We start from the raw sequence: 26,431 nt of genomic DNA, 5'->3' as shown, positions 1-26,431 counted from the left end.
TTGATGCCTGCATATGATCTGTATATTCCTGGGATTATGTAGCCCCCTGTGAGCCTAGGAAAAGGCAGTACTTCAAGGAGGCACTGAGAGATGCAGTGAGCATGTCCACACCTCTTCCTAGGTTTCTGCTTTAGTTCCCAGCAACTATACATTGCTAATTCTGTCTGTAAAGACTGTGATGTAACGAGAGGAAATATGGGTTGCTCAACATGGGTTGACCATCAGCCCCTGTTCTCTTCTAAAAGCACTCTCTGTTTGCAGTGAGCTCATCTTGTCCAACATCCATGTCTCGGCTAGTGGTGAATGGGAATGCACCATCTCCACTGCCCAGGGCAACGTTAGCAAGAAAGTGGAGATTGTTGTGCTGGAGACCTCAGCCTCGTATTGCCCACCGGAGCGGGTTACCAATAACCGTGGAGACTTCAGGTAGGGGCCAAAGTGTGGCAGAAGCTGTTATCACGAGCAGAACTGAACATCTAGGTTCCCCAAGCTGGTCCAGAGTTCTACTCATTTAGCACTGGCCAATGTGGGAAGAAATTGTCTTAACAGGGAACAGTTTAGTTTTGCTCTATCCCTTTGTGTGTTCAGTTGCTGGAGAATCAACTTTTGAAGAAAAACAAGGTGGACATTTGAAATAAAGGATAACTTACATCAGCGGTCCCCAACCTCTTGGGCACCAGAGATCAGTTCCCTGGAGAGAGGTTTCTCTGCGGATCGGAGGGTGCGCGGTTTTTTGTGCTGCCTGCATTCCGCAGATGGGGCTTCGCTTGTTTGCATGGACCAGTTTCTTGCATGCCGCGGCCCGGTGTTGGTTCATTGACCAGGGGTTGGGGATCCCAAACAGATAAAAGAGTGAAAGATTCAAGGTTTAAGAAACAAGAGTGTGAGCTGCAGCCAAGAAATAAAAAACAAAGCAAAAACTGAAGCTGAATATTTGGGGAACAGCCAGTACACTTGAGTCTGGCAAACCCAATTTTTCCTAATTAGTTGCAGCCATGGAAAAATGATCAATGAGGAAAAGATAGAACAAAGAGCCATGCAAACTCTAAAGAGTGTTTGGCTTGTAGTTTTATACACATGGAGAACTTGCTGAAAACAAGGATGGCCATAAACCTTTCCCCCCCCCCCCACTCTGTCACGTACAAGGAGTTAAGTCTCTGGGACTGTGCAAATATTTGAAAGAGGCAATGGGTTCAAAGAGGCACTTCTTCAAAGCATGGCCATAAAGTGTTTTCAACTGGCAAGGAGCTTAACCGAGGTAGAGCAGCATCTCTGCATGGGTTGAAGCACGTCGTCGTGAAAAGCAGAGATACCTCAATCTCTACCAGCCTACTTCTGGCACCCTTCTTCTAGCAAAAGTTGCTTGCATAAACTCAAGAGAATCTCCTTCTCATTTGCCCATCTCTGCCCTCTTGTGCATTGGCAGTAGAATTGCAGGCAAGGGCTGGAATCAGAAGGCGCACCCCTTCACCAGCATCTCCCGCGAAGAGCCGAAGTTGGCTTTTCCCAGGAAACCAACCCCAAAAGGAGCAGAGCATTTATTGGAATCGTAGGAGAGACCCCCGTCACTCTTTCACCGAGAAGATGGGAAGGTGAAGCTGCTTCCTTTGAGCTTCTGCTCTCTTTTCAGCCCTGCTGGACAAGGGCTGGGTTGGAGGAGCAGCTGCTGATGGATTGTCTGAATCCCATTGCCAAAAGCTCCCCCACCCCTCCCAGGGAAGGCAAAGTCAGCGAGGGATTTGGGATCGCTGGCAATTGAAGCCTGGGAATGATTAAGCATCTGTTGCAAGGGAGGCCATCTGAGAGGCCCGCTCTGGCAGTGCAGACAGGCTCCAGAAACAGGAGGTGTTGGAATTTTTCTGGCAGGAGAAAAAAGGCTCATGGAGTCGGCTGTAACCTTGGCGGGGTCTTGATGGAATATAAATTACTGTGCAGTCAATGTGGCTTAAATTAACAGCGGGCCCGTCTTCTAACTCCTTCCCCCTTCCTTCCATCCGTAGCCTGCATGAGCAGGATAGAGCCTGGGATTAGACGTAGGAAAAGCAGCCGCAGCAGCAGACTAGCGGAGGGTTGGAAGATCTTCCCCATCTGTGGCCCAATCAGGTATCCCAGTGGGGACCAAAGGCCTGGCCTGTTGTACACAAGAGCTGTTTTTGCAAGATTCCTCCTTTTCAGGAAATCCCTGGCGGGAACCTGACTGAATGCCAAATGAATAAAGAGATGGTTAGGAATCAACTCCTGGATTTTATTTTATTGCATTTTATTTTACTACGGAAAGGGGTGGAGGGTGGGGTGAGGATTCCATACAATGGGGGAGGGATGGCATATTTATATTTCCTTTCCTTTCCTTTCCTTTCCTTTCCTTTCCTTTCCTTTCCTTTCCTTTCCTTTCCTTTCCTTTCCTTTCCTTTCCTTTCCTTATCTTACCTTACCTTACCTTACCTTACCTTACCTTACCTTACATTTCACAATTCCAGAGGGTTTTTCTTGCTTGGGGGGGGGGGAAATCAAGATTCCAAGAGCTTGACAAACTTTTTAACTGAACCACTGCATGCCCAAAAGTCCCATCAAGAAGGTCGAACGTATTGATCTGCTCTTGTTAGCCTCCGTGTGCTAGTGCCGTGCTTTGGGGGAACCTAGTTTGTAACATTAAAATCCCAGCTCCTCGTTCTAAGCTTCCACATGAAAATATTCTTTCCCCAACCCCAAAACTCCTTCTTGCCTCCTTTGAGAAGGGGAGTGATGCTCCTTAAGGGTCTTGGTGCTCATTATAAACATATTGTGGGAGAAAAACCCTTCCCCCTGCTACACCAATCAGCAGCAAAGCTCCAGTACGCCTCCCCCCTCAATTGCTGGCTTCCAAACAGCTAAGGAATTATGTGTCTGATTTGTACTAGCTTGTTCGTCATTTACACCATACTGTAAGATACATGAACTGCTGACCAATATATTCAAATGCTCTTTTCTTTTCTTTTTTTTTTTTGGAGGGAGTTGCTGGAGGAAAGATAGTTCTTAGAGGATGGAGGGAGAGAACTAGTGATCTGCTTTTCATTTGATCTGATTTGATCATTAGTGCTAAGGCAGAGTTCTCAATCTGCGGTCCATGGACGCCTGGGGGATGGCTGTAATGCCATTACAGGGGGTCATGAAGGCTTTAAAGAAATGTTAAAAAAATGTTTAAATCTTGAGTTAAGTCTTGGGGGGGGGGTGTCTGTGGCCATGATCTGTGGTCACAGAATGTATTTAAAGGAGGTCCATGGTGAAGAAAAGGTTGTGAACCACTGTGCTAAACTAAGGTCTTCCTTTTCCTACCAAATGTAAAACGTGCTTGAGCTGTGGGACAAGAAAGAAGCTTGCTTTGACAGATGGCATCCAAGGTGGGGGAGTGTCTCTGATCTCCATTTGCCTTTGCTCAATCCATCCAGCTGTTGCTGCTGGCATGGGAGCGGCCTCAACCTTCTCTGATCCAGATGTTGAAGCTGCTTGAGCCAAGGAGAGCATTCCAAGAGGCAAACAAATCACTCCACAAAATAATTGGCATTTGACATCTTCCTATGTTCCCAGCCCTGAGCTGAAGCAATGGAATTTCTTTTCCCCCACATGGTAGAGCCTCATTATCTCTAAAGTTGCACACACACACACACACACACACACACACACACACCTTATTCCTACTTTCCAGCCTTCTTATGCCATCCTCCATAATTCCTTCACTTTCCCTTGGTTGATTCCATAAGCCATTTTTTTTCTGGGATCTCTCTATTAGAGTATTTTTCTGGGATCTCTCTATTAGAGTAGATGGACATAAGTGGTCTTTTCCTCTTTGGTGCTAGGTGGCCCCGGACCTTGGCTGGCATCACTGCTTATCAATCCTGCCTCCAGTATCCCTTCACTTCTGGGAATGTAGGCTCTGGCCATGAAAAGCAGGCATGGAGGCACTGTGACCGCACAGGCCGCTGGGAGGAAGGGGACTATTCACACTGCTTGTATACCAATGATATCACCCGTGTACTCTACACCTTTGTGCTGGTGAGTAAGACAATGAGGGCTTATTCCTCTTTCTTTCCATCTGGTTATCCGTGAGCATTTCGCAGCTACTACGGTAGGCAGACCGACTCAGAAGGTGCAGCAAGAAATGCCCACAAGTTTTATCCAAGACTTGCTGGTTCATTCCAAGAAGGAGATGGTTTTCTGGGGCGGCTCAAGGGATACAAAACAAAATGACAAAGTGACTGTTTTGAACCACGTGGAGAGCCCTTTCCACTGCTTGCGATGTATGAATTTACCCTTAACCTACCTGAGATTTAGAAATCCATCTGGTCCATGTCAGCACTGCATTAACCCACTTACTTCTTTCCGTGATGTTTTTTTTACACGTTTAGCAGTACTATTAAGTCACAACGTCTCTACATATCTTCCCATATACTTCATTGTTTAAGGCCGTGCCTTTCCCTGCTCATGTTTTGTACATCTTTCCCTAATATACTGCATTTTACACAATTAGCCCTTGAGTTTGTTATTTATATGCAACATTTCATAAAGCATGCTTTTTAAAAAATATATACATATATATCTCCAGCTTCCCACATTGTATTATTTTTGGTATGTCTTTCTCTCAATTATCCACCATGCAGTCCTCTTTAACCAAGAGCGATTAATCCCAACAGATTCCATGTCTCCCATTTGTCCATCCGTCTGTAATCCTGTGGTCCACATGACACCACAGGATACATGAGCCCCTTTCTTGCAGCCCTCCAAGTTACAGCAGACCACACTTGACTGGGCTGGCCTGATCATCATCACCACTTCACTTTGACAACATCCTTTGAACACTCACAGGGTGGCATCTGCATTGGCAGATCTCAGTCCTTCTCCCAAAAGTGGTGGCTATTTCCTTTTATATTCTGTTACATTGAGATCGGAGAACTGACAAAATAACTTCACCCTGCAGCTAAGCAGGCTTTAAGCCAGCTATCTCCCCATTTTGTAAATTAAACATTGTCGGATATTTGGGGGGTGGGGAAAGAGAGCTTAGACTGCTTTGACACTTATCTCCATTGATCTGCTGACAGATGCCGATCAATGCCTCAAATGCACTAACCTTAGCCCACCAGTTGCGGGTCTACACAGCTGAAGCTGCAAACTTCTCAGATATGATGGATGTCATCTATGTGTCTCAGATGATTGAAAAGTTCACTGGTTACGTAGACCAGATCAAGCAGGTAAGTGCATTTACCTTTGGACCCGACTCTCCTGTGCTCATTTTCCCACATTCATGATGGTGAGGAAAGAAAAGGAGGGTCTACGTTCCATTTTTTGCTAAATACGCTCAACATATAGAAAGTCTAAAGTAAAGATGGGCAGTCTGTGGCCACCATCCGATCTTAGCATCTATATTGTTACTAATCCTAACAAGGTGGCCTAACAAGTACATCTTTGATCTGGAATGAAATGTTCAACGATTTCCTATATCCCAAATTGTCTGCTTTCACCCAGCTGACCGACGTCATTGTGGAGATGGCAAGTAACATGATGCTGGTGGATGACCATGTTCTGTGGATGGCCCAGATTGAAGAAAAAGCTTGTACCAGCATAGTGCACTCCTTGGAGAAGATTGCGACTTATGCTGTCAGCACCAACTCTCAGCATATGGCTGTGGTAGGGATCCAAGCTCTCCTAGTGGGTGAGCTGGGAGGAATGGCAGAGTAAAAGACTAAGCCTGAAGCTTAGGTGTGGGGTACTGCCAAAAATGCAAATTACAGATACATGGGGGGGGGGTAGCAGCAAGGAATTAGGAATCCAGAATAAAAAAACACACAGGTGAAATGGGAGAATTATTATAGTGTGGGAAGTATTATGAGGTGGCTGAGACTAAGATATACAAGGAGACAGTGGTGTTCTTGGACAGCTGTTGAGACTCAAGCATCCTGAAATGTCCTCCTTAGTGATGATTGTGCCTTTCCCCCCTCCCCCCAGTTCCTTGTCTGTTCCTTGATGTTCCTATTGCTTTAAACTTTCCGTAGTATCTCAGAGGAGCACACAACCACAGTGTAAAGGCTATTAGGAGATCTTAAAGAGGGAGAGGATTTTATGTGGTTGCTTCTATCAGAAGAGCCCGTAATCAGGGCAGAAAACATGGGGAAGACGTCCCACAAAATTGCCACAGGAAAGTCCATCTGTCCAGGAACTTGGATAGGAGGGTTAAAAAGCTAGAGACTTCACAAAAAGCTAACGGCTGATGGAGTACAGATGGCCCACATGGGATTGGCTGAATCTAGAAGGGTAGCTTGGTTTCACAAAGCTCTTGCCTTTGTTTATGCAGAACTCCAGGAACATCGCCTTTGAAGCCTACCTGATCATGCCAGAAAGTTATCTGGGCATGAGCTGCGTGGCTTTTCAGAAGCGCGAGAATCTTGGTAGCCGTTCTCCACGACAGGAACCGTTTTCTGAATCCCTGTCAGACCAGCAGCTGAAGTTCCGTTGTGCTACAGGCCGACCAAACATCTCCTTGGCCAGTTTCCACATCAAGGTGAGATGGGATGGAGAAGAAAGGTTTCTGGTGGATGAATGTAATAGGATGGAGAAGCTACTCCTTATCTCTGGCGTAGCAGTAGGTGATGATGGGGCTTAAATTGAGGAAATGGCATGTAGCTTTTCCATTTAGGCAAGCACCACATATTGCTAGGTTTTTCATATCAGAATGGAAGGCATAAGAAGCAGAGCAGCCTGGAAAACATTATAGACATATCTGAAAAACCTATTGACATATCTCAATCATTGGGGAGGTGACGGAGTAAGAGGAGGAGGAGGAGGAGGAGATGATTATTCTTTATTGGCCAAGTATGATTAGTCACACAAGACAAATTCCTTATGTGTCCAGTCACACTTGGCCAATAAAGGATATTCTTCTATTAACCAACGATTGAGATATGTCAGTGGATTGAGATGTCATTAATGTTGCAAGGACAGCTATCAAAAGTTGTATTTCCTAACTAAGCAAGAAGAAGAATGGCACTGTTCTCTTTTTGAATCATTCCTTGTCCATGAAAGAAGAGGGAGTCAACCTATTCTCCAAAGCACCAGAAGGCAAGACAAGAAGCAACTGTTGGAAACTAACCAAAGAGAGAAGCAACCTAAAACTAAGAAGAAATGTCCTGACAGTGAGAACAATAAACCAATGGAACAGCTTACCTCCAGAAGTTGTGGGTGCTCCATCACTGGAGGCTTTTAAGAAGAGATTGGACAGCCATTTGTCCAGAATGGTATAGGGTCTCCTGCAAGGGGTTGGACTAGAACTCTTTCCTTTCAACTCTTATTCTGTTATTCATTTTGTCTGGGTGTGTCAGTATTTTGACTGTTTGTGTCTCAGGCCTTTTGGGATGGAGAGGAGATGGGGGTTAAGTATGGGAAGGGCTGCAAGAGTTTGGCTTGGCCAGGCCCCCATCTTTAGCTTTCTTCGTTCCTCTTCTCATTAGAACAGCATTGCTCTGGCCTCCATTCAGCTGCCTCTGGGCCTCTTCTCCCCACCAGCTCCCCACCAGCCTGTGCCCATCAGGTGTAAGCTTCAGTTCCTGGTGTTCCGCAATGGAAAACTCTTCTGCAGCACTGGAAATTCTTCACACCTCGCCGATGATGGCAAGCGACGCAGCGTGGCCACCCCGGTGATCTATGCAAGCACACGTAAGAGACCCCGGTTGCTGTGGCAGAGAAGAACAGGAGAGGACCCAAGTGCAGGGAGGAACTGTGCGGCTGGCAGTTTCATTGGGAAACTTGGGACCAGGGCATGGAGATGCTCATAAGACAGCTGTTGTGGGATGGATTGCCTGGGAACAAAGCAACTGGGGCCGGTCTGGAAATTCTTGTCCACCAGAAGATGAATGTCTGTGGAGATTCTCAATCATCCATGTCATGGTTGTCACAAAGGTGTTTTTTCCGAAAGGCAACTAGGCTTGGTTTTTTTCCTTGACAACATTTCTTTCTTCAGAACTGATGAAGTTTCCTGGATGAGAAGCGAAATGTTGTCAAGGGAAAAAAAACCCAAGAAAATCCAGTTGCCTTTTGGAAAAACACCTTTGGGACCACCAAAAGGTCCACCAAGGGGGAGATATTCCCACTCCCTTAGAATGCTCTTTTCCATCCTTGGAGACACACTTCCTAATGAAGAACCCATAAGCCTCATCATTTTCTATTTTTCTGCAATACCCAACGGCTTGTGTGTGACATCCCTGGAAATAAAGTTGATGCTAAGGGCTGGTGCTTTATATGGTTGTTGTTGTTAATCAGAAGACTCAAACTTTATTTGCTTTCCGTTGTCTGAGCAGTAGCTCTGTGGAATTGATTTAAGCAACTCTTAGGCTGTGAGGAAAGGGTCCTGATCCTGAAAAAAAGATCTCCTAACCCAGCTAGGCAAACCCTATTTGAGCAAACAAGCATCTGCTGAAGTTGTTTTGAGTTCTGTGCACTTCCATTGACTGCATTTTGATAAAACCCTGGTTCTGCCTCCCCTCACAGATGGCTGTGGCGTAAGCAATCTCACCGAGCCGGTCATCATATCGTTGCGGCATTTGGATGAGGGCATCGATCGCACAGCCGCTTTCTGGGACTTTGACATTCTGGGTGGTTATGGTGGCTGGAGAACCGAAGGATGCCAGCTGATCCTTCAGGAAACCAACTTCACTACTGTCAGCTGCCGACATCTCAGCAACACTGCTGTGCTGATGGTAGGCAGGAGGCGGTGTATGGCACTTTGATCTATTACATTTCTATTTAGCCCTTGGTTACGTCCCATACAATTTTGCCAAATTCTCTTCCAACAAAGCAAGAAAAAACACTTACCCTTTTATATGCATTTCTTAAAGGTCTTGCAGGCCGTTTTCCACCTTCGTGCCTCATGGTGTGTAGCTTCCTTCGTTCCCAACCTAGGGTAGATAACCTCCAGAGCTCCCAGTTTCTTTTGCTCCTGGTCAAAGTGGGTAGAGAGCTACAAGGAAATGTAGTCCAAATTATTTGGAATACGCCAAGTCATTTAAATCTGTTTTCAACTTCCTACTCCACAGAGACTTATAAAGACTTCACATATATTATTGTTATGGTAGTGTTATTTACTAGAGTTATATTCTGCTTTTCCTTTGGTATCTCAAGGGCAGGGCAGTGGCTCAGTGGTTGAGATGTTGGGCTTGTTGGCTGGAAAGCCAGCAGTCTAGGTTCGAGACCTGAGCTCCACATGACGGGGTGAGCTCCCATCCTCGCCCCAGCTCCTGCCAACCTAGCAGTTCGAAAGCAGGCAAATGCAAGTAGATAAATAGGTACCATTTCGATGGGAAGGTAGAAGTGCTCTGTGACATTGTGCTGGCCACATGACCATAGAAATATCTTCGAACCGTGCTGGCTCAAGGGCTTTAAAACAGAGGTGAGCATTGCCCCTTATAGTTGGCAACGGGTTTTTTTCCAGTATCTCAAAATGATTAGACACCACTCTGTCCTCTTTTCCCGCAAATAAAAACCATACGTTTCAACTGAGACAGAGTGAATGGCTACACGCATTGGCCAGATAGCCCCTTTCAGCTGCCCACGGAATGATTTTGATAGAAGCTGCCTTAATAGTTGTCCTCCTCCCATATTATGCACTAATCAAACATATTCTCAAATACAGGAACTGAGTAACTTCCCGCCTGACTCACCGAGTCCCACTGAGGTGCTACATCCTGTAATTTACAGTTGCACAGCTCTCCTGCTCCTGTGCCTGTTTACCACCATCATCATCTACATCATCAACCACAGGTGAATTTTTAGAGTTGAAGGTTGGGGCTGCCTGAAATCCTCCTCCCTACTGCTGAGCAGGTCGCTACAGTAGCCACCAAACGTCTCCAGAAGATGCCACTTCCCAGGTTTTCCTTGGTGATAACACTAGCCCAGTTCTTTCTGCTTTGAATAACAGCTCCACCACCCTTACCAGAGTCAGACTCAGGGCTTTCTCATCACCTGCCTATCTTTCAAACAGAGATACCTTTACTTGAATATAGGGCCCTTGCCTGCAAAGCTTTACTGTTTGATCTCTTAACCTTCTTATCCCCCCTTTTTTTCCCCAGCACCATTCACATTGCACAGAAGTGCTGGCATATGCTGCTCAATCTCTGCTTTCACATCGCCATGACGTCAGCTGTCTTTGCAGGCGGCATCACTCTCACCAACTACGTAGCCGTCTGCCAAGCTGTGAGTTATGAGGGCAGGATCTGATTAAGGCGGGCTGGTAGGTTTTGCCAGGTTTTGACACATCACTGAGAGGTTTTCTTCACACACAAAGAACACTGAGATGTTGCTAAAAATGGCTTCAAGACCACACCAGCGCTCCCTTTGCCACATGGAACTAGTCCAGCCCCTTCATCGTGAGCCGAGGTGGTGCAGTGGTTAGAATGCAGTATTGCAGGCTACTTCTGCTGACTGCTGGCTGCCAGCAGTTCGAGTCTCAGGCTCAAGGATGACTAAGCCTTCCATCCTTCTGATTGTCGGCTTAGAATTTTAATTTTAGTTTTAATTTGGGGTTTTACTTATGCAGGGACGAATATAATTTTTTTTAAATCTGTTTTTAACTTTTGTATTTTTGTTTTTAATCACCCTGTAAACCGCCCTGAGTCCTTCGGGAAAGGGCGGTATATAAATGTAAATAAATAAATAAATAAATAAATAAATAAATAAATAAATAAATAAATAAATAAATGGCTGACTCTGTAAACCGCTTAGAGAGGGCCGTAAAGCCCTATGAAGCGGTATATAAATCTAAGTGCTATTGCTACCCTTTTTCCAAACTTCCACATGGGTTGGACAGAAATTCCTATCCCATCAAAATCACATCACATCACACATGCTGCCTGGAATTCCGAGAACTGATAAGCATATTTCAGCGTCCCATTTATCAGTAAATATATTGTTGTAAGGTGTTACATCTGTGGAGATTCATAATCATCCAGGTCATAAGGTGCTTTTTTTCAAAAGGCAAATGGACTTTCTTGGGTTTTTTTCTTTGAAAATCTTTTGCTTCTCATTCAAAAAGCTTCTTGGATGAGAAGCAAAACATTTTAAAAGGAAAATAACAACAACAAAAAGGTCCAGTTGCATTTTGGAGAAAGCACCTTTGGGACATTACCGTAGGGCCACTTTGATTGTCTTTCTAACTATCTCAAGATCCACCTAGATGTTGCCTCCTATTTGTTTGGTAAGGAACAAATGAACAGATGCTCCACCCTCAAAACCACCATCCCCATTACCAAGCTGTTTCACTCTTAAACCTTCTTCAGAGATCAGCCCAAATTTACAAAAGATACATTGCCAAGGCAGCTGAGGATGCTAATCTGAAGGCAAATCCACACACAAGCCCTTAGCTACTTTACCATTGAGGCAAAATTGGGAAGCTGATGACCCTCCAAGAGTTTTGAGATTCCCATACAAGCAGATGGTCCTAGTTTAAGGAACATCTAAAACCCATCTAAAAGTTTTTTTTTAATTTGCCCACTCTTTGAATAATATTGATATCTCCTCAGACTTATAGGGATAGACAATCCCACAAATGAAGTACTGGCAGTTGTAGCAACTCTTATTGACTCCCAATATGGCTGTTCTCCACATCCCCTTCCCTCCCTAGGTTGGCATCATTCTCCATTATTCTTCCTTGTCTACTCTTCTGTGGATGGCAGTGATGGCACGCGTGATCTACAAGGCATCCATCTGGAAGGCACCCCAACAGCAGGAAGGGGAACCAACTCAGCCTGCCCCTCGCCCAATGCTACGGTATTAAGGAAGTGGGAACTATAGGACTTGTTGGAAGACACCTGATTCTGGGCGGGAAATGAGAAAATTAGCACTTCAATATACAAAAAATATACAAAAATAAAATTGGCAACATTTTCTATGATGGTTTCCATACTCAACTCATACCAAAAACACAAGAAGATAGGACCAGATGAATATTCATGCAAAATGCAAGGAAGGTTATGTAGAAACAACAATTGCTTGTTAATTCAAGATCAATATGCTATATGAGCCTAATCTATGATCATTGCATGGTGTTTTCTGGTTTTCTTTCCAGATTCTACCTGATTGCTGGGGGGATCCCCTTGATCATCTGCGGGATTACAGCAGCAGTTCGTATTGACAATTATGGAGATCAGGACTCATAGTAAGTATTTGCATCCTAAGGTATCATGATTGTGATCCTACTTGAACTTTAATTATGAGTCATCAAGTTGGTATTGACTTTTAACAGCCATAAAGATGGATCTTCTTCAGGATGATCTATCCCCAACCTAGTCCTTCAGATATTCCATCAGTGTACTCACTGCCACTATAATTTAGTCCATCCACTTTACTGCTAGTCCACTATATCTACTTGCACATATATATTCAATGGATCCCAAAAACTGGAGAAAAAATCCCCAGTGCTGTTTTTGAGTTTTTAACGATCTCTTTGGGATTAAAGATGTTCCCACTTCCTTGCTTCATAAATCCTGTCTAATATCCTTCAGGACCCACCTTACCACATCTCAGAAAGGACAAGGTATGCACTAACAAGCATTCTATTCTATAGGTTATCTGAATAGAGACATTTGGTTAAAATATTTTTAGCTATAAGCCACAAATAGATGTCCCCTCTCCTGCATATCTGTGGTTTTCAAACTCTCCCTTTAGCTGCTTTAAAGTCAAGATAACCAAGACAAAATGGGACAAAACTCACCAAGATCAATTCACCATGGACAACTTGCCACAGCCAACTCACCACGGGACAATTCAATTTAATCATTTAAAACAATGAAAACATCATTTTAATTTTTGTCATTCACATTTCATTTTGGCATCCTTTCTTTAATGATTCTATCCCAACATTTCTTTGATATTAGTCTAACTCTTGTCCCGTGGTAAGATGGCCACGACGAATTGTCCTAGACCTTAGATTGCATGTTTGTCACAAAAAAAAAAAAAAAAAAAAACAGCCGCAAAGCTGTTGCTGCTTTGCAGCCATTCATAATTTGGCCAACCTTTTCTTTCTCCACCCAGCTGCTGGCTGGCTTGCCGACCAAGCATTGGAGCATTCTATGTGCCTGCAGCTTTCATTCTGCTCATCACCTGGATTTACTTCCTATGTGCCGGAATCAGCCTGCAGTGCCGAGCTAAGGATCCCAAAGAAATACCCAAGCCCTTGGAAACGAGGCAACGCTTCGGAGGCAGTAGCAACCTGTTGACCGATTCAGGGTCGCTTTCAGTCACCCTGAATTCCAGCCCCCACACTGCTGATATTGATGGTGTGTATTCTCTAGGGATGCAACTCTGGGCCCTTATCATCACCCATTTCCTATACCTCACTCTATGGACATTTGGAGCCATGGCAGTATCTCAGCGTTGGTTCCTCATGAAGGTTGTCTTCAGTTGCCTCTACGGAGTCACTGCTGGAGCCTTAGGGTTTTTCATCTTTATCTACCACTGTGCCCGGCGCAGAGACGTACAGAATTCATGGTTTACTTGTTGCCCGTCTTACAGGAATGCTTTACCTATGCAGGCTTATGGGCACCCTGGAGCAGGTGTTGAGGGTGGTTCACAGGTCTTCATTGGCTGCAACCCAGAGGTAGCTCAGTCCATTAAGTCTTCATCTTCCCCTGCCAGCACAATTTCAGCCCCAGGGCCCTGCAAGCTCAACAATTTGCAAGTGGCACTTGCCCAGCCGGACAGTAACCCAGTAACCGCTGCCTGCTTTGAGGAGGCAGAGCCTTCCAACAGCAAGAGTACCCCTTCAACCAGGTATACGAACAATCTCCATGGGCGCACCAGGTACCATAAAAGCAGAACTAAACTCTATCGGGAAGGGAAGCATCAGCGCCTAAAGGCAATGCGGGGACCTTCCTCAGAGCATCCTACTAGCGAGAGTGGGAGCCTTCAGAACAGTCATTCGGAGAGTTACCAAAGCAGCCGGAATAGCCCTTTGAACAATCAGAACCAAGGGAAAGTTGTGACTCTGGAATCCACCCTGACCCAGTCGGACTTGAGTGATGGCAGCGGTGGCCCCCAGCCGCCTGCAGATTTCGGCCGAGGCCAGAGGAGAAGCGCCAGCAGAGACAACCTTAAGCATCAGGCCAACCCCTCCGCAGAAAGGGAGACGAAGAGGCGCTCCTTCCCGCTCAATGCAGCCAACCAGAACGGGGTCCTGAAGGGCAGCAAGTATGACATAAATCTCAGTGGTGCTGAGAACGCCAGCAGTATGAAAACAGGCCTCTGGAAGAGTGAGACAGCAGTGTAGGAAAGGCTCAAAGACCTCTGCAGCTGGGATCCTAGAGCAATGCTAACTCAGGTAGGAAGAAGCTGCAGGTTACCCTTGTTGCCACAGCCTGCCAGACTCGGTGAAGAGAATACTTTTACACGCTACATAGGCTTAGAAAAGATGAGATGGGCAGGCAAGAACCCTGCTCCCTGCTGGTCCTCCTGAGCAGATGGAATAGGGAGACTCTTCTGACCTCCCATGGGAATCACAGCACATTTCACTGTGTATCTGGTGAAGTTGCTGTTCTTTGTGTCGGGGAACATCTCCCTCCAGAGAATGGGCAGAAAGCCACCGGTCACCCAAGGTGCCAAAGTTGCAAAGCGAAGACAATCCTCCGTTCTTGTGATTGCATGGTCTCCCTCCTTCATGTCCCTTTAGATCCTTGATATTTTTGTACAACATACAAAAAAAAAGGAAGACAGTGGTCTATAAGCTAAAACTTCTAGTACGCTGTGTACATATGTATAGGCAAATTTGCTATCCAATGGAAAGTCTCTACATGCTTTATGCAAAAATAACTCATGTTGTGTGAGACGAGGGAAGCTCTTCCCAGCCATTCAAAGCTATACACATATCTAGTTTTGTTCTGGATAAATCTAATGAACAATTGTAGAGTTGTCAAGGAAAAAGCCACACAGTAGAAAGAAGTGCACTATTAACTGCCCAAAGGTGCTTGCTTAGGTGACAATCATTAGTCTTCTTTAGTGTTTCTTAAGGAAGAGACTTGGGGAGAATATGATTTGTTGGGCATCATTGCCCAAAGATACTTAACAGTAGAGAGATGCAAAATGTCTAGAGCTCAGAACAGTTGTCCAACATTTGGAGTGTGGCTTGTTCAGATTTTACCAGAATGCTGCTCTAGAAGAGTTCTCCATTTAAAAGAGAAGTTTCAGGGTTGGAAACACTTCCGGAGCAAATTATTTCAGGTAAGATCAGAACAAGCTGTTCTGAGCTTGACAGGTTTTGCATAAAATCTTTTTAATAGCACTTTCAGGCAGAAGGTATCAACAAGCCCGCCTTTCAAGTTACCAGCTGTGGAACTGATTTGGAATAGATTACTAGTTTGGCTTCTCATCGCCAAGGGCAGGGGTCTTCAAACTTGGCTCTTTTATGACTCGTGGACTTCAACTCCCAGCCACGCTAGCTGAGGAATTCTGAGAGCTGAAGTCCACGAGTCATAAAAGGGCCAGGTTTGAAGACCCCTGGCCAAGGGTCTTGGTACACATTTGCCAGACAGCTGATAAAACAGGCCTGAAGGCTTCCTTCCACTTTTGAATGTTGGGCAGGGAACTGCCTGAACAAATGCTCAGATAATTTTATCCTTTTCTGTGATTGAGAGTCGAGTCACTCCTCAAGTTCAAAGTTGGAAGCAAGCCTTCAGGCCTGTTTAACAGCTGTGTGGAAAACGGTGTCCCAGGAAAACTCACTGCAGGCATGATGCAGCTAACATGCCACACAGAAGCCTCTGAAATACAGGAGGCTGCTGCACTGTTTAACTAGTAAGATTGAGCCATTAGGAAAAAAAAGTCAAACACATTTTTATTGTTCTTGCCTAGTATAAGCAAAGCCCAGCGCTTACAAAAGAGTGGGATGTATTAATTAATAGACTAGAAATGGCAACAGATTTATTATGGGCAGTTGTAAAAACTGCAAAGGAGAGACCGCATCTTAACACATGGATTCTCTTTCCCATAAGAGAGATTTTCCTCTGCCTTAAAGTAAAGCAGTGTGCTTCTCGCTTCAGAAATAAGAGGGGTGGTTTTTTTTGCCCATCAGTCATTTTATTAAAACTGATTATGTTTACTTAACCATATTTTTAAAAGAAAGCCCATAACCCCACATTATATGAAGGAAAGCATATGCATGCAGCAAACAGGAAAAAAATATATAAAGTAACTCATTATGAAACTTTGAGTGAAAATTGCCAAGAAAAAAAGCCTCAGAGGTTTGAATGACATTAATCCTTTAAGGATTTGGGAAGCAACGAAATATTGTTTTTAAGCACCTTGGGGACATTCCCTTAATCTATATGTATATGTGACAAACGTTTTAAAAAGAGTCCTCTTTGTAATACAGTAACCGTTTCACAGAATTGTGCAGCAATCCCCAGATTGAAGGAGGATTGAGTCTGTTGTGCTGAAAATGAGCTGAATGAAGGCATTGTGATTCTTTCTCGAAGGCAGTTTGCAGAAATATTGGAAAGAATCAAGCTTATTATTCGGTTTGCTGGCATTTAATTTTTCTGTGCCCAACAGGGGCACTGCTTACATACCATGTGCCACATTCAATAATAACCCCTCCTGTAGATATGAAAAAAGAGGGGGGGGGGGGAAACCAGAATTTCCTTGTCTGATTGATGACAGTTCCAAGTAGTATGTAGCACTGCATCTGTAATGTTACCAGCCGAGGAAAGAAAAAAAAGGTGCCACAGCAGTGAAAAAAGTAAATTACGACCAATCTTCACACAGCCATCACACAATCCCATGGTCATATGGTTAAAATTGAGGTGCTTGGCAACTGGAATATATTTATGATGGTTGTAGCGTCCCAGGATCATATGATCCTCATTTATAACCTTCCCAGCCAACTTCCAACAAGCAAAAATCAAGCCATGATTCACTTAGCAACTGCCTTAGCAATGGCAATTCTGGTCCCAACTGAGGTTGTAAGTTGAGGAAGACCTTTAACCATTTTTTTTTCTGGAGGAACTGGGGAACATACTAAGTGATAACTAGAGATTAAGAAATTCCTTCTGTAGAAGTTGTGCTGTCCTCTTTCATTCCCGGCTTAAAATAAAAGACCTAAAAATCCACAGAAAGATAGCTGTGCTTTGAGATTTTTTTAACTGAATCTCATTGTTTCTAGAAGGTACCAGGTCAGGAAAGGCCAAATTAATTTTTTCCTCAAAACATCCATGTCTTAAATAACCCCATCTCGTTTGTTCCTTTCGGTTTTTTTTAATTTCCCAAATATGGCAGGATGCACACCCCCATTAATGCTGATTTCAGTTATTTTCTTACAGTTAAATGTACTGCAAAATCCAGAAACTCAATTACTTCAATTATGAAGTTAAGTGTGTTGCATGAATATAATTACAAACAAGCAATGCTTCCCACATAAGTAGTTGGTGCCTTTAAAAAAAATAAATTAGGTTCTAAAGTTCATGATAGCATACCCTCATATAAAGGATTTGGCCTATGGAATGGGGCATATCATATTTGTTTACACAATGCACTCAGCGGAGGGATTTTTTTATCCATGTCAAAGCGATAACATCAGTTTATTGGAATTAAAAGGAACAAACAACAACAAAATTGCTGAAGAACTGCTGAACTTCCAAGTTTTTGGAAGAATGCATGTTACCAAACTGGGGTAAAAAGGGGAGAGAAATGCATGTTGCGCCTTTAAAACCAACTCTTCAGAGTACATTGTGCAATTATCCTGTGTACTAGCTAACAAAACAGCAAGGAACATTTTGTGGACAATCAAAAGCAAAAGGCTGGCATCTTACAAATAACATACCCATGTTTATGAAGGATGTAGCAAGGAAACGGTACTACAAATTTTTGCTAGGTCTGAGGGAAGATGTTGCCTTAAATCCCTTAATTCTTTAGGATTGTTGCCTTGTTTTGTTTACAGAGACAGACATAATTAACTTTTGCGTTGGATTTATGAACTAAGATTATAACTGTAGGAGGCTGCTTTTTAGAACAGAATATTGGAGGAATACAAAATTCCTTATTTGAAGGAGAGAGTCCAGCAAGACCAAGGTCTCAGCACCCAACATTCCTTGGAGTTTTTCCATTCCAGTGGAAAATCTTGGCTTTAACCATGACTCTTGCAATTCCCAGAAACCTCCCTTGCAACAGTCACAGCAATTGATTTAGTATTATTTACAGGATTGAAATAAGCAATCAACAGTGAATACTTCTGTCCCAAAGGGCAGCGCTTGTAATAGTGTTTTGATCCAAGATGGGTAAATTTTCCTTCAATCATTCTATGCAAAAATACCACAAATGTCTTCTTCTTTGCCCTTGTGTGTGTGTCTATGTGTTGATTTTATTTTTACTGTGCCATAATTTCTAATTAACTCATTTAAACTGATGTATACCGTGCCTGTCTAAAAGGACAAAGAGAAACCGTTCACTCTGTACAGAGGGCAAGAAGGGACAGGTTTCACCACCTTCCTTGCCAGAAAGGAGAAAACGTACTCCATAAAACCTACCTCCATAGAACTGCAGAGGTTGTATGGTTTCACAAGCCAGGCCAACCTTGAAATTGCCTAAGACTTCTGGAAAGCAATAGCCTTGAAAAAGCCATAAAAGCACTTAATCCTCCTTATTTGAAAAAAGGTAATTTCTCCCATCCTTCTTGGTTTTCATATGTATGATGTTTAATGGAGCCTTAACTATTTTATATGGCAATATTACAACCCACATGATATTGGCAATGCTGGACTTGTTATATATGCTTGCTAGAATGAAATATTATTATTGGGCAAATCTTTGTATAAGTACCCTTTCTTTTGTTGGGTTTACATTTTGAGCAAAGGACATATCAAAACCAGAGCTCTTTGAGAGACAGCCGTGCCAAAGAAAGCATTTAATACATTTTTGTTGTTGTTTGCATTTTATACAAATGAACTGTTTTAGCAGATGTTTCTTGTTTAATATATTAAAAGAACTGCAATATCCAAATGAACCAGGTATTGCTCTTATGTTCCACCCATGCTTTGCCATCTCAACCCACACACTTTTAATATTTGAGCAGTCATAAATCAAACTTGTACACTGATTCCAAGCAATGGGTCTCACTTACCCAACACTTACACAATGTGTGAACCATTGAAGCAAATTGCTCATCTCGGACACTGGGGATAGGAGGCAAATCTCCTCCACACTGTTAATAAACGGCTTTCCCACCTACCTATTCAGGAGGGCTGGAAAAGCCTAACTTGTGCACCCATTCAAAAGGTGTTTTTGGGCTAATTCTTCCCAAACCTTAGCTGAAGTAAAATACAAAAGGTTATAGGTACTAGCCAAATAGCAAGGAGAAAAAAACATAAGCAGAGTTTCACACATAAGACTTAAAGGGATATGCCAATTTCATCCCATTTATACATAGGACAATTAACCTATTTGCATTATGACATCATGACATGCACAATCTTATTCCTCTTGTGTTCCTCCCCCCCCCCCCCAATCCCCCAGATGACCAGGTATGGGAATTACTGCAATATGCCCTTTTCTACACTACTTATGGAATCACTTTCAAAATCAGTCAGCGGCTGCAGACCCCAAGTCCACTTAATCCATTGAATGCTAAATGAATGTTTACCTTCAGTGTTACCAGAACCATATGGGAAACCTCTAAAATAACATGCAAAGCAATGTTTGAACTGGAAAGAAGAACACTCCAATTCAAAACAGAAGTGGCAAAACAAACCAGGAGCGTATCTGATGCAGATCATTAAAGTTCAATGTAGTATGATTAAATCCAATTTTTTTCTGATGTCCAGGACTGAAAAAGTGGTAGAGACATATTGGGGTTAATTTTACCAACACACAGGCCAAAGAGCAGTCTTTTAAGAAAAAAAAAATCTTTCAACATCTAGCAAAAGATTTTACAACTCATATTTCTATCACTGCTTTCCCCAATCTGGTTCCTTCTAACAATGCTTACACTGTGAATCTAGGAAATCCCAACCACTGCATATTAAAATACGAGGTGGTTATTTTCTTAAAGATCATTATCTGAACAAGAAGACTTCATCTAATTTCAGGAGAGAAAAATTCCTCTGGAACTACGAACTATAAGGAACCCAACCCTGGTTGTCACTGATTGCAGGCTTTTAAGACTCACTAAACACCTTCCCTAGCAGAGGCGAACGTGCATTTTGCTAAACAGTTCCCTTTCTTCTGGAGTCCGGATGTATTGTTCAATCTCACTGTCTAAAATGGGCTCTTCCCCTGTGATGGGTGGGCCTTCAGGGTCTGGATTGCTGGCTCGAGGCTTCTTGGCTGGGTACAGGATACAAGGGGGAAGCAACGGCATCCGCTTCTTCCCAGCAACAGAATCCTCTTCTGTCAGAGCCGCGGTTGCTTTTATAGGCTGCTGGTCTGGTGGCGCGGTGGAGTTCTCCAGCTCACAGTCTTCTGTGGTATCCACCGTACGGAAAGCCGCCCGTAGAAGCACACGGCGATGTTGCAGCAAGTCTCCAATGTATTTCGACACAGTCCTCCGGTCCACTTTGAGCCCTCGCAACCAACCCAGCCGAGAGGCCATCTGAAGGAGGATATTATGCAACTCCTTCAGTCTTTGTGGGGCTGGCCGTGGCATATCCATGCCAGCAAGCTTGCAGAACTTGGTAAGGGTGCAAGTGAGACGGTCAACAGGTCGCAAAGACTGCCATGCCAAAAAGGCTGCTGCCATCACAATGGGGATGGGGTGCCGACCAGTCACCAGCCATGTCTCGCTGGCAAGCTCCACTATCTGGATTGTCCTTGCCAACAGCTTCTCCTTATCTTCCAGAAATTTGGCTGGGATGCTGGATGATTCCTGGAAAAGCTTAAAGCTGAAAGGAACAAAATATATTGGGGGCATGGAAAAGCCTATCAGTAAAGCCCATGCTTTTGCTCTAATTTTATACAGTCTTGGAAATATTACATTGCAATATTTAGAGTTGCAATATTTAGTCATTTAATATATTTAAAATATTTTGACTGATTTAACACATGGCCCATATAATGTAGCAAAGGGGGGGAGGGTTGAATGCATGCAGATTAACATACATATTTAAAGAGTAGTAAAGGGCAAGACTCATCCTAAAAATAATCCATTCTCTTCTCCCACATAATAGCAGAAATGTATTTCCTAACTAGGCCAGCTACAAAATACAAATGCCCCAAAAGCAAAGTGATATATTATTTATTTACAATTAAATTAAAACCAGTAAATTTATATAATCTGAGGAAATTATATTTTAAAAAACATGAATTTAATCTGATTAAGGAAATCCAGGCTTTGCCTGCTAATGCTCTGTCATCAGAAATTTCATGATATTTGTCCTTCCTTTCAGGTAGCTGTGTTTTTAAAGCAAGAAAGTCATTCCCATTTTAAACATTATTTAGATCACTGCTACAGCTGCTCTACTACTTTAATTCTTGGGATCATGTTTTAGCAAGCAATAAATATTTGGATAAATCAATCTCACCATTCCATGCTTCCTGCTCAGAATATAACACACAGCATAGTCCATCCAGAAGAGTCAATCCGAAGCAAAATTTTCCCTTCAAATATACATCCTGAGCTCATGTACATGCCTCTGAAGACCCTTAATAAGAGCTTTCTTCTATTTCCCACCCCAAACATAATAAAGATTCACCCAAATCAGGCAAATATGAGATTGTATTCAAAGATGCACAAGACAATTAAAAGCTAAAGATTGTCAGATTAACTATTAGTTAATAACCCTAACCCTATAACCCTAACCCTATCTGAAACCTAAGTTTGAATCTTATATTAGGAATAACACAACTAGCCAAGAGGACTACATGTGCAAAACATTTTCAGAAAGCAGATAGGTTTAGCTAAACTCTCAGACCTGCCTCAGGTTGAGCCTCTAATTAATTATTGTAATGCACTTGACTTCTAGTAAATGATACTTTTCTCAATAAATGGAGTTAAGTATCATTCTTACTAAGCTGAGGCAGGTCTGATAAGAAGATCTAGCTGAGTACTCTGAAAGTATCTAGGATCTCCGCAACTCTGAGAAAACTTCCAAGCTCACTACAATCATTTCTGAGTAAGCATCAATCATGCTCGGTCCTATCTAGCCTCAGCAAAGTGTCTATATTGCACTTCCAATCTATAGAACTCTCTTAGAACCAATATCCTGAAGCCTAAAATAATAAGAATTAATTCCATCCATCGGTCTTCAACAACTGCACACCAATAGCTCAGACGTTTATGAGAAAAGAATATTTAAAAAAACCAACTTACCTGTTTAGGTGTGTTTTCACAAGATCGATCAAGCTCAGAGTTGGTACATCCAGGGCCAATTCCTTCAAAAACCGCAGGTAGGTTCTGGCAAACAGTTCCTTGTCTGCATAAAGCAGCAAGGAGACAGTACCCATTGTCAAGGGCCAGTTGTGCTGTCTACAGGTCACAAAAACACAGCAACCTATAATTATCTCCTTCTTGTCCAAACTGACCAAAGCAAAGCAGGGGCACTTGATTGCCTGTTGATAATAAGACACAGCTGTATCTTCAAACAGAGGAGGAAGTCGGAGAACTTTGCAGAGATCCCGAACCCGTCTGATTCCTGTGGAAGAAGGCAATGTAGATACTTAAGAAAAATGTCCATACCATGGCCCTCCAGATATTTCTGGCAAAAGTGGCTGGGGCTGTAAATCGAGGACTACCTATATATTAGAACTGCTGCAGTAATGACTTTCCCATTTTTATATAGACAATTTTATAACTGTAATTTTATATAGAAAATTTAAAGCCTACCTATCCGCCAGAAGCCTGGTACCAGCCCCAAATTATCTATCAGGGATTTAATGAGTTCTTCCAAAAAAACTGAAATGGGAAGTCAGCCCTGCCCCTAGCAAAGGATGCAGGTAGTTTAAAATATAAAATGATTTTGCTTTTAGAGAGGAACTACAACTTCATAAATGAGAAATACAGTAATTTTTACAATGCACCAAAAGGTGCTGACTGGTAATATTAAACATTTACCTCGCTGCAAGCAGCGGCTCAGTTGCTCACTTTCACCAGTACTTCGTGAATATGTCACTTCTAGAAAGACAAAAAATAAATTAGGGAAAATGACAAAAAGAACATCACATTTCCCCAAACAATTCTTTAAAACTCACACGTTTTTAATGTTCAATGTTTAAAAGTTTGAAGTTTATAAAAGGCCACAAGGGATGTTTTTAATCTATGTAGATCACAGGTATTCAAAATAAGCCTTATGATCCTAGGAGTTTTTAGTTCCACTTTATTTTTTGATTCACCTTGTAAATGTTCTTCATCAGCATACGTAGTTGTGAGAAGTCCTTCAGTTAGAATAAAGCCACAATCTGCACACACCAACTGGTTCTGAGTATAGTGGGAATCTTCCACAATTTCCAAGGAGCCACAATCTGGACACTTCTTTTGAGTAGACATTTTAGTAGTCTGAGAACAGAATTATTTTAAACTGATGACTGAAAAAATATTGGGATTTGGTTAATATGTTTGCTGCATAACTTTTTCCATATTCCATATGATCAACATAAATCTGCCTCCATCTACCTGTCTAATTTATATATTTGAAGTAATCATAAGAAATTAACTTGCTAGTTAGGAAAAGGTAAGCTTGACCTATTAGATGGGCATACTTCAAAATACAATCAGTTATTATGATTTTAGCAAACATATATGTGTATCAGTGCTGAATCATTCTATCCACCTTTGAATTCTTGCAATGCACTGTATGCTTCTCAGCAAGCTGTCTCTTCCATGAGTTATGTGCATCAGTTGAGCACAATCTAATCCCAGCAAGGATATCTTCTAATGCATTCATGATATATTGGTATAACACTACTAAAATATAGAATAATAGGGTCTTTTAGTCTAGTAGTGCTCAAGCAGGAGACTCAAGTCTAGTCTATACCATTCCGGACAAATAGCTGTCCAGTCTCTTCTTAAAAACCTCCAAACCCCAATTTCTGTATTGGGTAAAACAGAATAACAGTGTTGGAAGGGACCTTGGAGGTCTTCTAGTCCAACCCCCTGCTCAGGCAGGAAACCCTGTACGATTTCAGACAAATCTCTTCTTAAAAACTTCCAGTGTTGGAGCATTCACAATTTCTGGAGGCAGGTTGTCCCGCTGATGAATTGTTCTAAATGTCAGGAAATTTCTCCTTAGAAATTTAAAACCTTTTGTACACATGAGATTTTATCACTAGTGGCAAGCAAAGAGGAAACCCGGGCCACAGAGTTAAGAGGACCTAAAACCGTTTGGCAGGTCAAAACAAAAACCACCATCACCCCACAGAGATCGCTGGGGCTGCCTGGGGATGGGTCTATGTTTTTTTTAATTAAGCCAGAGCCCACCAAGATGCTTGTTCGAAGACCCACACCGTGCAACCCACCCACCCCCTTTCATAACCAATACGGTCCCAGGAGCGCTGGGGCTTAAAGGAGTTGGGAGTCCCCACGCCGAGCGCAGCTGGTCGGGGAAGACCGACCTATAGCAGCCGCTGTGGGGCATTCGCGTACCTTACTGCGAGTCAGAGGACGAGGAGGGCTATCCTCCCACGGCCGTATGCCGAAAAAAAACCCAACTCCACTTCGCACTCCCTCCGAGGACTGAATTGTTTTATTTTCTTTCCCTCGAACCGGAAACAGAAGCGTTGGGGGAAACGTTTCGAAGGAACACACCTTTTTCGGCGTACTCAGTATCCAGTCAGCGGCGAAGTGATCACCGTTTAATAGTTTCCCAAGAGAAACAAAGAATAAAGGGGAAAAAGTTCCGGGTAAGCGCTGAAGCATTTGTTTACTTTCTCTTTCTAAATAAATTCGAGGAAAACTTTGGAGACCTGCTACGTCTTTTGTTTAAGTGAAGGATACCTGGTGGACAGGAGCGTATCCCCCTCTTCCTCCTCCTCTATGATTGTTACTATGATTCAGTTTAACTTCCTTCTCAGAGGTCGGGACTTTTGGCGTTGGAACCTGTTCTATACCAGGAGCAGAGATATTATGCAGTTGGGCGTCCGAAATTTAATACCTAAATAATTTGATATCCATTATGACAATAATCAATACTGTGTCATCTTTATAAATCAGTAACACCTTCCTTGTTAACCATTCTTTATAAAACGTTTCCTTCTGAGGAAAAAAATGTTTAATTGGGTCAGTATGTAAAAGAGACTAACTGGATTTTTGCCATCTCCACCAGGATAAACAAAAATTTAAGCTTGAATTCAAGGTTAACCAGGGTTAATTTGTTAAACCATGTTAAGGTAATCTTGCATCAACAAATTTGCTAACACAGCTATGAAGGTAAGTGTTCTGAATTGTACATGTATTATACAGAATTGATTTTAAGGTCTGGTGCAGTTATCATAGATAAAAGAGGTTTCTTATTTCAATTAAATTCTCCCCATCTGTAAAGAGTAACAAGTGCTAGATAAAGTTGCTATCATGTCAATTGCTATTGGCTGGGTAAAACTAACTGGCTAGAATGTATAGCACCTCAGCACTGTATTTTTCTAAAGTATATGTATTCCTGATATTGCAGTGCATTACAGGAGCTGGGTATCTGCAACAAATCATTCAGCAGAACAAAATAAATCAAACAATTCCTTATGGGGATATTACTCTTAGGCCTCGAGGACTGCGTGTTTTAAGCATTAAAATGTTGTCATTTTCCAGGTTAGCTAAAGCCTTAGAATTACAAGCAATTATGTATTACTTGCTTGAAAACTGAAATGGAACTTGGATATTCCGTGTATATGTATGTGACTACCCAAGTGCCCCAGGTGACTACTTGATATTCCACATGGCACTAATGTGATATTCCACATTATCAGAAGATAAAATCTGAGTTTCTAAACCACAGCCATTAATCTCACAGAAAAGGAGATCATACATTCCCATTTAGGGAACAAAATGATCAAAAACTGAATTTGCCTGTACAAAATACAAACTTTGCAGTGCATAGTATAACCTTAATAGTCATGTGGGGGGTTGTTTTGTTGTTTTGAGTTAATGTTGACTCTTGCAATGCGAACTAATCCTGGCAGTTTTCTTAGTATTTTTTTTTTGAAGTGGTTTGTCATTGCCTCCTTCTTACAGCTGAGTGTATGTGACTGGCCTCTGGTCACCCAGCTAGCTGTTCCTGTGATGAGAGTAGACCTAACTTCTCCTGGTTTCTAGCCTCTGTAGCACAACAAACTACCTCTCTAATAGTGCATAGAAGAGTCCAGAAATGTATGAAAGATTAACGCACCAATTTCTGATTATACCAACAGTTAACAATAAATAAATCTGATTTGATCAAAGTGTATATTTGTTTTCCCGAGCCTTAATATTATAGGGAGAAAACTATAGAATCAAAGGGCCAGAAATTGTATGCAA

The 26,431-nt window shown here is 42.6% G+C and overlaps 2 protein-coding genes across 3 annotated transcripts in view; one reads left to right on the top strand and one right to left on the bottom strand.

The window, feature by feature from the left end:
• ADGRA2 (adhesion G protein-coupled receptor A2) overlaps positions 1-16,641 on the top strand; it is a gene marked incomplete at its 5' end in the record, with an annotated part of 82,504 nt that extends 65,863 nt beyond the window's left edge. The window contains 12 exons of the mRNA XM_083368556.1: positions 262-426; positions 3,834-4,029; positions 5,073-5,222; positions 5,497-5,658; positions 6,323-6,529; positions 7,476-7,680; positions 8,512-8,720; positions 9,653-9,780; positions 10,089-10,212; positions 11,639-11,784; positions 12,083-12,172; positions 13,048-16,641. Coding sequence (XP_083224682.1) covers positions 262-426; positions 3,834-4,029; positions 5,073-5,222; positions 5,497-5,658; positions 6,323-6,529; positions 7,476-7,680; positions 8,512-8,720; positions 9,653-9,780; positions 10,089-10,212; positions 11,639-11,784; positions 12,083-12,172; positions 13,048-14,281 — 3,016 coding nt within the window. The 3' untranslated portion in view covers positions 14,282-16,641. The remainder of the gene's footprint in view (positions 1-261; positions 427-3,833; positions 4,030-5,072; positions 5,223-5,496; positions 5,659-6,322; positions 6,530-7,475; positions 7,681-8,511; positions 8,721-9,652; positions 9,781-10,088; positions 10,213-11,638; positions 11,785-12,082; positions 12,173-13,047) is intronic.
• A 2,248-nt stretch (positions 16,642-18,889) lies between these two features.
• On the bottom strand, positions 18,890-24,732 carry BRF2 (BRF2 general transcription factor IIIB subunit). 2 transcript variants are annotated; one of them, XM_083368557.1, is made up of 6 exons: positions 24,572-24,732; positions 23,760-23,893; positions 23,323-23,485; positions 23,045-23,104; positions 22,304-22,625; positions 18,890-20,876 (listed from the first exon to the last, which is right to left on the bottom strand). In XM_083368557.1, exons 2-6 carry the CDS (start codon positions 23,871-23,873, stop codon positions 20,177-20,179), a joined length of 1,359 nt encoding a protein of 452 aa, XP_083224683.1. In that variant the 5' UTR covers positions 23,874-23,893; positions 24,572-24,732; the 3' UTR covers positions 18,890-20,176. The 2 variants fall into 2 exon arrangements, with proteins under 2 accessions (XP_083224683.1, XP_083224684.1); XM_083368558.1 differs by lacking the exon at positions 23,760-23,893.
• Between the last annotated feature and the right edge of the window lie 1,699 nt (positions 24,733-26,431).

This window comes from Vipera ursinii (genome assembly GCF_947247035.1).
Source record: "Vipera ursinii genome assembly, chromosome: 8".
In the NCBI taxonomy this organism is placed as follows: Eukaryota; Metazoa; Chordata; class Lepidosauria; order Squamata; family Viperidae; genus Vipera; species Vipera ursinii.
The sequence above is the reverse complement of the archived record's forward strand: the minus strand, read 5'-3'. Positions and strand labels throughout refer to the sequence as shown.

Excerpts from the sequence above, each read along its gene's own strand:
- BRF2 (XM_083368557.1), bottom strand. The coding sequence starts at position 23,873 with ATGAATGCATTAGAAGATATCCTTGCTGGGATTAGATTGTGCTCAACT. Across the intron at positions 23,105-23,322 it reads TGATGAAGAACATTTACAAG|AAGTGACATATTCACGAAGT; the intron begins GTGAATCAAAAA and ends TTGTCTTTCTAG. Across the intron at positions 20,877-22,303 it reads GTGAAAACACACCTAAACAG|CTTTAAGCTTTTCCAGGAAT; the intron begins GTAAGTTGGTTT and ends TGTTCCTTTCAG.